This window comes from Marmota marmota, unplaced genomic scaffold, assembly GCF_001458135.2.
Source record: "Marmota marmota marmota unplaced genomic scaffold, marMar, whole genome shotgun sequence".
Taxonomy (NCBI): Eukaryota; Metazoa; Chordata; class Mammalia; order Rodentia; family Sciuridae; genus Marmota; species Marmota marmota.
This window is the reverse complement of record NW_026000153.1, coordinates 8,861,457-8,874,111: the sequence shown is the minus strand read 5'-3', so window position 1 is coordinate 8,874,111 and position 12,655 is coordinate 8,861,457. Positions and strand designations below refer to the sequence as shown.

Genomic DNA, 12,655 nt, shown 5'->3' with positions numbered 1-12,655 from the left:
TAGAAAGTCTTTTTAAGTTAGCTGTGGATTTTCAATCCTCTGGATTTAGAAGCAGCAGATTCCTTAAGAAAATGAGTAGTGCCTGGCGCAGTGGCACAGGCCTTGCAATCCCAGTGACTCTGGAGACTGAGACAGAAGGATCACAAGTTCAAGTCTTATCAATTTGGCGAGGCCCTGTCTCAAAAAAAAAAAAAAAAAAACCACAACAACAACTACAAAAGAAAAAACAGCTGGAGATGTGGCTCAGTGGTAAAGCGCTCCCGGGTTAAATCCGCCCCCCGCCCACTTTTTTTTTTTTTAAAGTAGTTTTTGCGAAAACTATAGAACAGACTTAGAGACGGGAAATTTGAATTTATTTTATTGTTCTGAAGAAAGATACTGGCTTGAGATAAGATGCAACTTTCTAGGGGGAAATAAGGCGCCACAATGGTCTACGTATTTTGTAGTCCTCCGGATTGAGGGAAGGATTTATTCACGAAGCAAAATACCTTTAACGTTTTTCTGAAACTTCGAGGGCACGAAGGGCATCCGTCGAAATGGCTGAATATTCAGAGAAAGGAATTATTTCACTGAATCCCACTCTGTAAAAAAACAAAGCGGGTCGATACACGTGAACTGTGCAGATCGTACACTCGGCCTCCGATTGGTCGGGCCTGCTTCGGCGCCGGAAAAAAGCGGAAGCGCGCTCTTTTAAAGTCGCCGTTCTAACGTCGAAGGACGCTGGCCACTTCCGGCTTAGCCATGGCGGCCAACGCTACAACCAACCCGTCGCAGCTACTGCCGCTAGGTAATCGTCTTCCCTCTAGGAGTCGGAGCGGGGAGCTGAGGTTGAGGACGTGGGAGCGAGGGGGAAAAGTATCGAGCGCTTTCCCGCTCGGCGGCTGGTCTGGACTCCAGGACTCCGGGCGCCAGGCCGCCGCTGCTCTCTAACGTGGTTTCGGAGGCACAGCCGGCACTGGAAAAGGTGTACACTTAGTGAAAGGGGCCTCGGCTTTCTTTGTGGTGAACTCGCCTGTACCGTGCCACGGGTAGCCGCTTCGCTTCTCGGCTTGGCATTTAAGGTTCACAGATTAGATAGACCCTGTAAACTGTGTGGTCGGTTGAGCTTGGTGCCACCGTCCGCAGCGAACCTTAAAAGAGGAATCTGTAAACTACTCCTTTTTGTCACGCATTCATCAAGTAGTTTGCAACACAGTATCTGGGTTCAACAGTGAACTTAAGTCACAGCCTTTGTGGGGATGGGGTTGTGGCTCAGTTAGAACGCTTGCTGGGTTTGGTTCTCTGCACCGAAAAATAAAGGTCCATCTACAGCTGAAAAATATATTTAAAAAAAATCACAGCCTGTGCTTTCGGACAGCACGCCAGTAAGAATAATGCTAAGCTGACTAAAGAGATGTTCGAGTTGCAGTCAGAACACAGATGGACTTCTTTGGATGAGGGAGGTAATGACAGGAAAGTTTCTGGTGAAGATAATTATGCCTCTTTCCTCCAATATGTAGTTGGTGAAGAGTGTTTGAGTTAGTGGATGTGACTGTGGTTGAATCATTTTCATTGGGCAGACTCTTTTGGAATGCCCCGCATATGTCAGACACGGAAAGAGTTATGAACAAGAATAACCATGGTTTGTGCCTGATGGACTGTAGAGTCAGAGAGAATGGGGTGTGTATGTGTATTGCATTAATCATGTAATGTAAATAAAACTACAGTCATTAATAACTACAAAGAAGGGGTAAGTGGAGATCAAGGAAGACTTTTCTGTTAAGTAATGTTTGAACAGAAATTTGTTTTATGAGACCTAAAGTTGTTGAATGAATATTTTTCCTGGTTTAACTTTCACAATATACAAATAAGGCATGCCAGTAGGCACACTCTGTGCTGGGGATTGAACCTAGGTCCTCAGGTATGCTCAGCAAGCCTCCACCACTGAACCACACTTCCACTCTTTCAAATTTGTTGAAATAATGAATGGATAAAATATGTTTTCTCTACAGAGCTTGTGGACAAGTGTATAGGATCACGAATTCACATTGTGATGAAGAGTGATAAGGAAATTGTTGGAACACTTCTAGGATTTGATGACTTTGTCAGTATCCTTTCAAAAAGTGGTGGTGGTGGCCTAGGTTTTTAAAATGTATTTACTAATGCAGGTATGAGTTATAGACATTCAGTATATTTCTGACTGATGATAAAAATCATTTATTTGGGGGAATCTGGTGATAGGATTGATTGTTAGAGTTATACTGAAAGAAGACGAAGTTCCTACCAATAACATGCCTTTTCAATTTGAGTCAATGTGTTAAACATAATTAAAACAGAACAAAAGCAGAAGCCAGAGTAAATTCAACCTGATATATGTATTTTCTTAACTCCAAATTTCAGATATGGTGCTGGAAGATGTCACTGAGTTGTAAGTAGTATCGAGGATTAAAGAATCAGGGGAAATGTCTGTCTTTTTAGTTAAATGCAATTATAGTATGATTGAGTCAGTAAAATGATAAAAAAAATTACTTATGGGATTACCTTAAAAACAAATTTTATTTACTGATATTTGTAAAATTGGATCAGAGGGTTATTGCTTTAATGTAATTTTTACTAAATTGCTAGGAAGTTAGTATAGACAGAGCTATAAGGTAAAAGATACTAAAAAAGAGGAATTTTAGAGCTCAGGTCAAATTAAAGAACTAGTAATAAGAACATTTAACTGTATAACAAAATGTAAATTATGGCTTGATGGTATTAATTTATAAAAATTATAACCATCTATTTTTAAAATTGAAGTGATTACAGATCGGTTTAATGACTAGGGATCAGCAGTAATAGATATGTTAAAGAAAAAGAATGAGGCTGCTAAATGTTTTATGTTGTGTTGGATCTCCATTGCAGGTTTCAGCCTTTTTTTTTTTTTAAATATTTTTTGAATTGTAGATGGACACAATATATTTATTTTTATGTGGCGCTGAGGATCAAACTCAGTGTCTCACACGTGCAAGGCAAGCACTCTACTACTGAGCTACCACCTCAGCCCAAGTTTCGGCTTCTTTTTATGAAGAAGTGGATGTAGATCTTAGGCTAATCAGTCTAATCTGTTGCCCATGAGGAAGAATGTACATTACCTAGTGGATAATCTTTTTTTCTCTGAAAATTACTAATATAGTTGCCTGACCTCACCTTCATTTATGTGCAAATTAACATTTTTGGTGCTGGGGATTGAATTCAAGGCTTTGTGCATGCCAGCTTCAAGAACAGCCATTTTAGAGAGGAAATGTATTTCCAAAATGTTGGCTTTGATTATCTGTTTATCATGACTAATTTTATCTGTTCATTTAGTGAAATCACACCAGAAGGAAGACGGATTACTAAATTAGATCAGATTTTGCTAAATGGAAATAATATAACGATGGTAAGACCCATTAAGCTATTTTATTTAGGTGCTAGTCCTTTTGGCAGAACAGGGATTACAAAACTAACTTGTACTGCTGCTTGCTTCACTAAATGCTCATGGGCCAGTAGTGTCTAAGACTAGGGATTCTCTGATGGTCAGGGCCAAAAGCCTGAGATATTGTAAAGGCATTGGGCCTAAAGATTAATTTGCTTGGGTTTTAAAAATTTTGTATTTTGTTAGAAATCATTGTTGAGATACATAGTATTAATTTTTAATGTTGGGAATTACAGCCAGATATTGATGACCTGGAGAGAATGGGGATGTGAGGGAGGGGGGAAGAGGTAAAGGTGGCTTTGATTAATGGGGAATACATAGGGGTTTTTAGATGACATGGTGATATTATTAATACACTCTTTTTCCTCCAATGCAGCTGGTTCCTGGAGGAGAAGGACCTGAAGTGTGAACGAATTTCCTTGACTTATGCTAGATTCCATTTTGTTTTATAATGACAACAAAATAGATTTTTTAAAATCTTTTAATGTTTAGATTCTCTAAAGCTAATTTTCCCGTTAAAGGGAAATGCTTTGAAGATGTATTGTATGACCATTTTTCTAAGTTAATCATGATTATCTTGGAAAAAGAAGAAATTAGTTTGTTTTTTGAAGACTAAAAAATAAAGGTGTTTTTGGTTAACTGTTATTTATTACACTACAGTAGCCAGAGGAACAAATATTATAGTTGTTTTGCCATTTGCTTTCCTGTCATTTTATATCAGTTTGCATCCTCATTTATATTATTATTTGATTTCTAAACAATTATTTCAAACAAAATGATGAACTTTGATTTTGAACAGGTATATTTAAAATACCTGAAATGATTCTAGAATTAAATTTGAACTCTGGTATTTTGTGCTGAGGATTTTTCTTTGACATTGCTAAGTTTTGGGTTCTAAGACATTTTTACCTGGTAGGACCAAAGGGGCTAGGGATTGATTCGTTTTCTAAATTTGGTGTGGGGTTTGATGATAATCTTGTGGATCCAGTTAACTCACTCTGGTTCCATTAAAAAGTGAAACAAAGCATAAACAACAACAGAAGTAAATTGGACTTCCTCAAAATTAAAAACTTTTGTTTCAAAGCACACCATCATAAAAATAAAAAAGACAACCCACAGAGTGGGGGGAAGTTATTTGTAAACCACATGGCCGACAAGGGACTCATCTAAAATATAGGATGAATTTTTATAAGTCAATAATAGAAAAGACAATCCAGTTTAAAAATGGGCAAAGGATTGGAATAGACATTGTTCCAAACAAACACAAATGACCAATAAGCACATGAGAAGGTGTTCACATTGCCATTTTAGGGAAATGCAGATCAAAATCTCACTGAGAGGAAATGCAAATCAAAATCTCACTGAGATCGTACTTTGTATACACTATAGGATGGCTGTAATAAGGGAGAAAATCACAAGTATTGGTAAGGAAATGATAAAATTAGAACTCTGGTACATGTTGATATGAATGTTAAATGATGCAGCAGCTGTGGAACACATTTTGAGGATTCCTCATAAAGTTAAAAGAAAGTTACCATATGACCAAGCACTTCTACTCTAGGTTTATAGTCAGTAAACTAAAAACATACCACATAAACCCCTATATACATATGTTCACAGCAGCAGCATTTATAATAGCTGTGAAGTGGAAACCCAAATGTCCAATGGATAAATGTGATTTATTCATACAATGAAATATTACTCAGCTATAAAAGGGATGAAGTGGGCTGGAGTTGTGGCTCAGTGGTGGAGCGCATGTGTGAGGCACTGGGTTCGATCCTCAACACCACATAGAAATAAAGGTATAAAGAATATCCATAATAATAATAAAAGGAAAAAAGTACTTTTTCAAGCAACAGTGGGGATGAATCTTGAATATTATGCTAAGCTAAAGAACCCAGACACAGTAGACCATATGAAATGTTCATAACAGGCAAATTCATAGAAAGCAGCTGCTGGAGGCTGGGTGGAGAAAGGAAAGTGACTTAGAATTTCTGAGGTGGTAAAAATGAAGTTCAGGGTGGAGGGTCATACAACTTTGTGAATATAGTAAGACCAACTTGTACACTTTATTTATTTATTTTTAATTTTTATTGTTGGTTGTTCAAAACATTACATAGTTCTTGATATATCATATTTCACACTTTTATTCAAGTGGGTTATGAACTCCCATTTTTACCCCGTATACAGATTGCAGAATCACATCAGTTACACATCCATTGATTTACATATTGCCATACTAGTGTGTGTTGTATTCTGCTGCCTTTCCTATCCTCTACTATCCCCCCTCCCCTCCCCTCCCCTCCCCTCTTCTCTCTCTACCCCCTCTACTGTCATTCATTTCTCCCCCTTGTATTATTTTTCCCTTTCCCCTCACTTCCTCTTGTATGTAATTTTGTATAACCCTGAGGGTCTCCTTCCATTTCCATGCAATTTCCCTTCTCTCTCCCTTTCCCTCCCACCTCTCATCCCTGCTTAATGTTAATCTTCTTCTCATGCTCTTCGTCCCTACTCTGTTGTTAGTTACTCTCCTTATATCAAAGAAGACATTNTGAGGCTTAGCATAGATTGCTTTTCCAACTTGTACACTTTAAAAGGGTGATTTTTAATGGCATGTGTAGATATATCTCAATTTTTTAAAAAGTGAGCCATGGGAGATAATGTGTAATGTAACTTCTGAGGCCCCAAAAGAATCACTTTTCCAAAAATGTCAGCCCAGGCTATGGCTGTTGAAAGGACCCTAACTCTGTGTAATCATCAAGACCCCCTTTGGTTAATATTGAACAGAATGAGAATTTAAGAAGATTGTTTACTTATTTTTATGTGGTGCTGAGGATGAAACCCAGTTCCTCACACGTGCTAGGCAAGTGATCTACCACTGAGCCACAATTCCAGTTCCAGGAAGATTGTTTTTCACCTTTAACTTAAGAATGTTGGATATTTGGACTTTTAATTAAAGACAAGGGAATTTAGTCTTGATTTTTTTTTTCTTCAATACTAGGGATTAAACCCAGGGGTGCTTTACCATTGAACTCCATCTCCAGTCTGCCCCACCCCCTCTTTTAATCTTTTTGTAAAAGATTTTCTCATTAAGTTGTTGAGGCTGGCCTCAAACTTTGAGATTCTGTCTCAGTCTCCCCAGTTGCTGGGATCAGAGTTGTGTGGCGCTATGCCCGACTTGAATTTTGATTTGCAAAAGGAATTTTTAAATTTCTCCTTGTAAATTTGATAATGAGAGGAAATTAGATTTTGATATGGGCATGTGTATGTTGGTATTTTATTAATGGGTCTTGATGCTCTGTTATGGCGGGTTAGACTGTGTGGCAGGCATACTTTATGGTGGGCAGTGAAGTGAGTTTTGTCTTGGAATTTTATAGCCTTAAAGTTGTTTTAATTCATCTATTATTCTGACCCCATCCAGAATCTTGGGAACAAAATCAAAGCTTCCAATGATTCCAAAAAGACAATCAAAGGAATAGTAGTTGGTATTTGGGGTAACTTCTTGATAGACTGTACTGGTTCTGGAGATGTAATGTTTTAAGTCCAGGGGGTAAAAAGAACAAAAAGATGGGAAAGGTAAAAGAGGAATGCTTTCCTCCTTCTGGTGTTTTTTTTCAACATGAAGAAAGATCAATGTAACACACCTGACCTTTGTTGTTCCTTTATTCCTCATACTCAAGGAGATATGCAGTGACTTATTTGATTGAATGTAGGGAGAGGGAAACTTAAATACATTTACTGTTTTCCTTTTGGGATTGTGTTGTTTGCAGTTAGTGTGAGTTCTCTTTGCTGTCAGTTTTATTATAACTCTTGGCTCCTAAATGAAGAAATCATGGTGGTTTGGTGAGTAAATCTGAATTATCCTGGAGTTCATACAAAGAAGTTTACCACAGCTCGCTGATGAAAGCTGTATTATTTACCTAGCCTATGTCAGTAATAAAAATGACCAGTCTGTTTACCATTTTGCCTTTTTTCTTTATAGGTTTAGAACTCAATTATGGAAGAGGGGTATACTAATTTTTTTTTTCAAACTATAGTATTTCTCAAGTCTCTGCTGTACTAATACTACAAACTCCTCAGTTTCCTGTCTGCTGTTGTACTCTTTCACGTCTGTCCTCCACAGTGATCAGAGCATTTGAGTTGATATATCTAAAATGCAGAATGAGGTCATATAACACTTGGGCTTTCAGCCCCTTCAATAACCTACTCTCTAGAGAGAGCTAGAGTTCCCTAACAGGATTCCATGGCTATTTGTTGACTGCCAGCTACATCTTGGTCTTCCTTTCAGTAATAGAATTTGTATTGTAACACTGGCTGTTTCCCCAATTTGGGTTTTGACTTGATTCTTATTGGACATCTGTGAGATGTCCCTATATCCAGATTTCTCTTTACTTGGTTCACTTCTAGTCAAGACTAGGCTCAAGCATCACCTCTTCCAGGAATTCCACCAATATCTCCCACCCTTCTGCCACTACCCAGTGCTTATATAGTCAGGTTGTAGAGACTTCAAAGTGCTTTTCCATTATACTGACTTGTACAGTTGTTAACTTCTAGTAAAACAGCATCAAGCAGTGCATGACATTCAAAATCTTGAAGTCAAAGAAAACAAATTACTGTTGGATGAGAGTCCAGAGTCTGAGCTGCCACTAACACTACATCATTTGAATATTGGAAGAGTTTGGCATGGTAATTGTACTTCTGGCTATTAACAGGAAAGGTCAGAGGCAGAAGGTTGGGAGGGTCCTGGTGCTCTGTGATTCCCACTCAGGCCTCCTGGCTGACATCCTGTAACTAGTTGATATTTGTGATGACTACTTCATCTCACAGACCTGATGCCCACATGCACACTATTTCTATGCCAGTCACAAGGAGTGTGAGGTCAGTGGATATGAACTGGGACAGAAAATGACTGAAAACCAGGCTTCATCTACTTTATTCAAGGGTGACCCTGACAGAATCTTTGATTTTTAGGCTTTTCATATTTGAGTTTAGGAAAATCATGAACTATATCAACTGACCAGCAGAGGGCACTAGGAACCAGCCTGCTAGTTGCTAAAGCTACAGTGTCCTTTTTCCTAGAACCTCATTGAAACTCAGGTTTCTGGTTGCCTGCTAGGCTGTACTTACTGTTCGATCACAGGACAAGGGCAGGTAAAGGGGTGAACTCATGACCATTTCACACTTTTCAAAAATTCTCCTTTTCATTCATATTCACATTTTCTACATGAGGGAGCTTTTCTACCCTCAAATATTATCTTCAGTATAGTGTGGATTAAAAAAAAATGGGCTCTAGAATCTTTTTTACCTGGATTCTAATCCCAAACATTTGTTTTATAATTTTGGACAGTCTATTTAGCTTCTCTGGCCTCAATTCCCTAATTTGTAAATTGGGAATATTAACCACCTCTCAATGTTGTAAAGACTAACAAAGATTTTATATGTAAATCATCCAATATATTTTCAGTTATATAGTAAGTGTCAATGAATGGATAGTTGTTATTGTCAAAAGAGCCTTTGTGTCAACTTTTTATTTTTTTTCTGTTGCAGCAATTTCAACAATTGATGGGGGGAACATGGGAGGGAACAGAGGAACTTTGGATAGGGCAAAGGGGAGGAGGGGAAAGGAGGGGGCAAAGAGGTGCGAAAGATGGTGGAATGAGATGGACATCATTAGGTACATGTATGAAGGCACAAACGGTGTGAATATACTTTGTATACAACCAGAAATATAAAAAAAATGTGCTCTATTTGTGTACTATGAATCGAAATACATTCTGCTGTCATGTATATAATTAGAACAAATAAAAACAAAACAATTGAAACTGTCAGTCCATAACAGTTGTCCAAGAATGAGCCTGTAGTCATCACAAAGCATGGTGCTTAAGGTACAGGGGCTCAGATAATATTTGAATGAAGTAGTAACTATAGAGTAGGAAATGCTCTTTTTTATTTTTAAAGATGAGATAGAAAATGGGCTTTATGAGTTGGTGAAGAACAAAGCAAAACAATCAGATAAAGATGTGAGAATATTTCAAGATAATTCATTATGATATGTTATAATTTCATTAATAAGGTGATCATCTATTGATCATCTACTTTGTGCCTGGCCAGGGAGATAGAGATCTGTGGTACGATGTGATGAATACATTAAACTTTACAGCATATGGAGAGGAGACAGGTGGGTCCTGCTTGTCCCAGTGGGAGGCAGGGAATTCCCCTATGCTAGTTCTGGCTACCCCTGCCTTCACTTATGTGGGCCCCTGGATCTTGGACTTCCCAGCCTCCAGAACTGTAGCCATCCTTAGAACCTGGTTTGGAGCTGTTGCTACTCCACCTCTATGGATGGTGAGGGTTGGGTTCTTTGTAAATCAAAGGATTCTGTTACAGTGCACAAAGTAGGTAGGAAGGCAGTCAGGAAGTCCAAGTTGCTAGTTTTGTGTAACCTTGAACAAGTCACTCCTTTGTTTCAGAGGTTCAGTTTTCTTACCTATAATAGTTGAATTGAGTGTTTGGGCTCCCTCCTAGTAACTAATCCTATACTCTGGGTTGTATGCATTTCAATAGAAGAAAACATCAGCCAAAGACTTGAAGTTCAGTTTGAGAGGAGGGATGTTCACTATGAGTTGTGGTCTTATTTTCAAGGCTCAGGCATGCTCCCTCTTCTTTCTAACCATTATCCGCCCCACCATTTACAAGTATGTTGTACTTGGAATCTGATCTGCATTGGGAGCCATTCAGAACTTGAGAGCACATTCCCATATCTATGGATTGCTTCTGATTTACTGTGCTGTGGAAGTCTAGCAGTTTCATAGTTAATCTTTTTAAACTGTGATGCTCCTGTTTTCTTTGCTGCCTGACTCATGGCTTTCCTGCTCCCCAGTTATCCTGGAGATTCATAGATGTGAGATGCTTTTTCTTAAATAACTTTCTATATTGACATGAGGGCAGTTCTTGACCCCCATTCTTCATCTTTGGATATCCACTGCTAACATTCTAAATATCTTTTTACTCTACCCTACCCCTTTTCAAAAAGAACTGTGGCAGCCAACAAGGATGTCTACAAAATAATTGGTCATTATATTTCTTATGAAATAGAGAATTATATTCGAAGACCATGGGTGTGATGAATCATAGATATGTGGGTCACAGGCTCTCCTGCTTCTGTGCTGTCTGGGAAGGACTCTATTTACTTCCTTTTAAGTATTTTCTTATACCTCATAATTGCTGCTTCTTGGTCCATAGGCCCCATTAACACTTCCTCCTAGCAGCCCTGTTATTTGTCACTGTTTTTAACTAGCTTCATGGTCAGTGACTCCTAAGGGTGGTGAGAAATGGGAAGGATCTTATTATTTCTCTACTGAGTTGCCTGGAGAGCATCTCTTGGTGATTGCAGCTGCAAGTGTGACATTTAATTAGTAGAGAAAATTGAGTCAGACAAGAGGCAGCCTGTGTCAACCAGAGGGGGAGAAAGGGCTGGGGAAGAAGTGATATGCTCAGGGGGGCAATTTGGCCCAGGTTTTCTCCTAGACCCAGATTGGGTGTGCACATCACCTCAGGTGGGGATTACAGAAGCTTAAGGAAATTTCCATTGTGAAGGGAGTCTCAAATGCGTCCCTATAGACGCCTGGTGTCTTCTGTTGGGTACCTGACATCTATGCTGGGAAAGTCAGTGATGAACTCTGAGAGGGGAGCATCCTAGCTGAGGAAGGTCAGCTTCCTGCTCTCACAGCATCTGGTGGGGAGGATGACACAAGCTTGTTCTGGGATCTGTGGTTTTCAGAGCACAGGATCCAGAGTATGATGAGTTGGAAGGGCTTTCAGCAGCTCTAGGCCCAACTTTTCACTTTAAAGCTGAGGAAACCTGGAACCAGAGAGGGTCCTTGACTTGCCTAAGGGACTCATTTGCTGTGCTGGAACCAGTGCTGGGGCACTGGAACCTGGTTCAGAGCTCTTGCTTTGCCTCTGTGACTGAATGGTGATGGCTGAGTTGCCCTGAAGAAAATGACCTCTCCCTCACCTCTTTAGGCCTGAGCTTCAGCACTTCTCTGTCCTACAGATATTCTGGCTTATTTCAATAGAGCCACCTCTTTGCTGCAGATGTAGAACTCCTTGGAGTGATTCTTCTGCCACCTCCAGGTTCCTGACACCTTGAGAAAAGCTGACAATCAGCAGTGGAAGTGAAGGGTGTGGGAGGATCTGGAGGAGGGACTTAGCTGGGACTGGAGCCGGGATGGGCCCAGGAAGCAACTTAAAGGTATGAGGTGGGGAATGTGGCTTCTAATGTTTGCTAGTACTCAGTCTGTTTTCAGATCCATCCAGTTGTATCAAAACTGTCTGTTTATAGTGGGTTTTCTGAATTAGAATCCAAACTAGATATTCTCATTGCATTTGATTGTTACATCAAAAAACCTTTGTCCAGAGCTTCTGCAACCATAGTTCTGAGGGACAGGGTAAATCATTGCAACTCGTCTGTTCTTAGAGTGTGGCTAACCCAAGGGAGGTAAAGAGCAACAGGGCTGGGGATCACAAGTCAATCAGGTCCAAGTTTCCTGACTTGCTCAGAGGTGTGTGACTTGTTTGGTTTTTACTTTTGTCATGATTCACTGCTGGAGTGCTTCATTGAAAGCAAACAGTGCAGTGGTGAGACACCTCTAGCTTCTGACTCAAATTCCTTGGCTTAATTTATTTAACATGTGAGTTCCTTTGAAACTCTTCAATCCGTGATCTCTCATGTCATATATATTGAGCACCAACTATGTGCCAGTGCTGTTATTAGGGACAGGACAAAGATCAATAAGAAGAGTGAGGAAGTTCTTGATTAGATGGAGGGTGTAGGTGTGTCCTGTCAGCTACAGAGCACAGTATAGAGAAGGAAAATGTGCTGTGAGTGCTCAAATGAAAGGTGAATGAAGTGGTCAGCTCTTCTGGGGTAGTCAGGAAAGGCCTTTCCCAAAGAGTCAGAACTAAGCTGTTAAGGGACATTTGCCTGGCAAAGGAGGCTGGTGGAGGAAACAATATTCTAAGGCACTAAAATTTTCTAAAATGCAGAAATGATCTTGAGCAGCAGTGTTTTAGAAGTCACATGATGGATATTTACCTCATGAAAAGTAATTCCATTTTGCCTATAAAATGTGGCTTCAGATTTTAAATAATACTATTTTAAATAGTACTTTTCAGAACAAATGATGACAATATTATCTTTTTAAAATTTTATTGGGT

The 12,655-nt window shown here is 39.3% G+C and overlaps 1 protein-coding gene across 1 annotated transcript; it reads left to right on the top strand.

Annotated features, from left to right (window-relative positions):
- The first annotated feature begins 638 nt into the window (after positions 1-638).
- On the top strand, positions 639-4,075 carry Lsm5 (LSM5 homolog, U6 small nuclear RNA and mRNA degradation associated). The gene is made up of 5 exons (XM_015490204.2): positions 639-787; positions 1,992-2,087; positions 2,380-2,407; positions 3,328-3,400; positions 3,813-4,075. Exons 1-5 carry the CDS (start codon positions 742-744, stop codon positions 3,843-3,845), a joined length of 276 nt encoding a protein of 91 aa, XP_015345690.1. The 5' UTR covers positions 639-741; the 3' UTR covers positions 3,846-4,075.
- The last annotated feature ends 8,580 nt before the right edge of the window (positions 4,076-12,655 follow it).

Excerpts from the sequence above, each read along its gene's own strand:
- Lsm5 (XM_015490204.2), top strand. The coding sequence starts at position 742 with ATGGCGGCCAACGCTACAACCAACCCGTCGCAGCTACTGCCGCTAG. Across the intron at positions 2,088-2,379 it reads AGGATTTGATGACTTTGTCA|ATATGGTGCTGGAAGATGTC; the intron begins GTATCCTTTCAA and ends TCCAAATTTCAG. Across the intron at positions 3,401-3,812 it reads ATGGAAATAATATAACGATG|CTGGTTCCTGGAGGAGAAGG; the intron begins GTAAGACCCATT and ends CCTCCAATGCAG.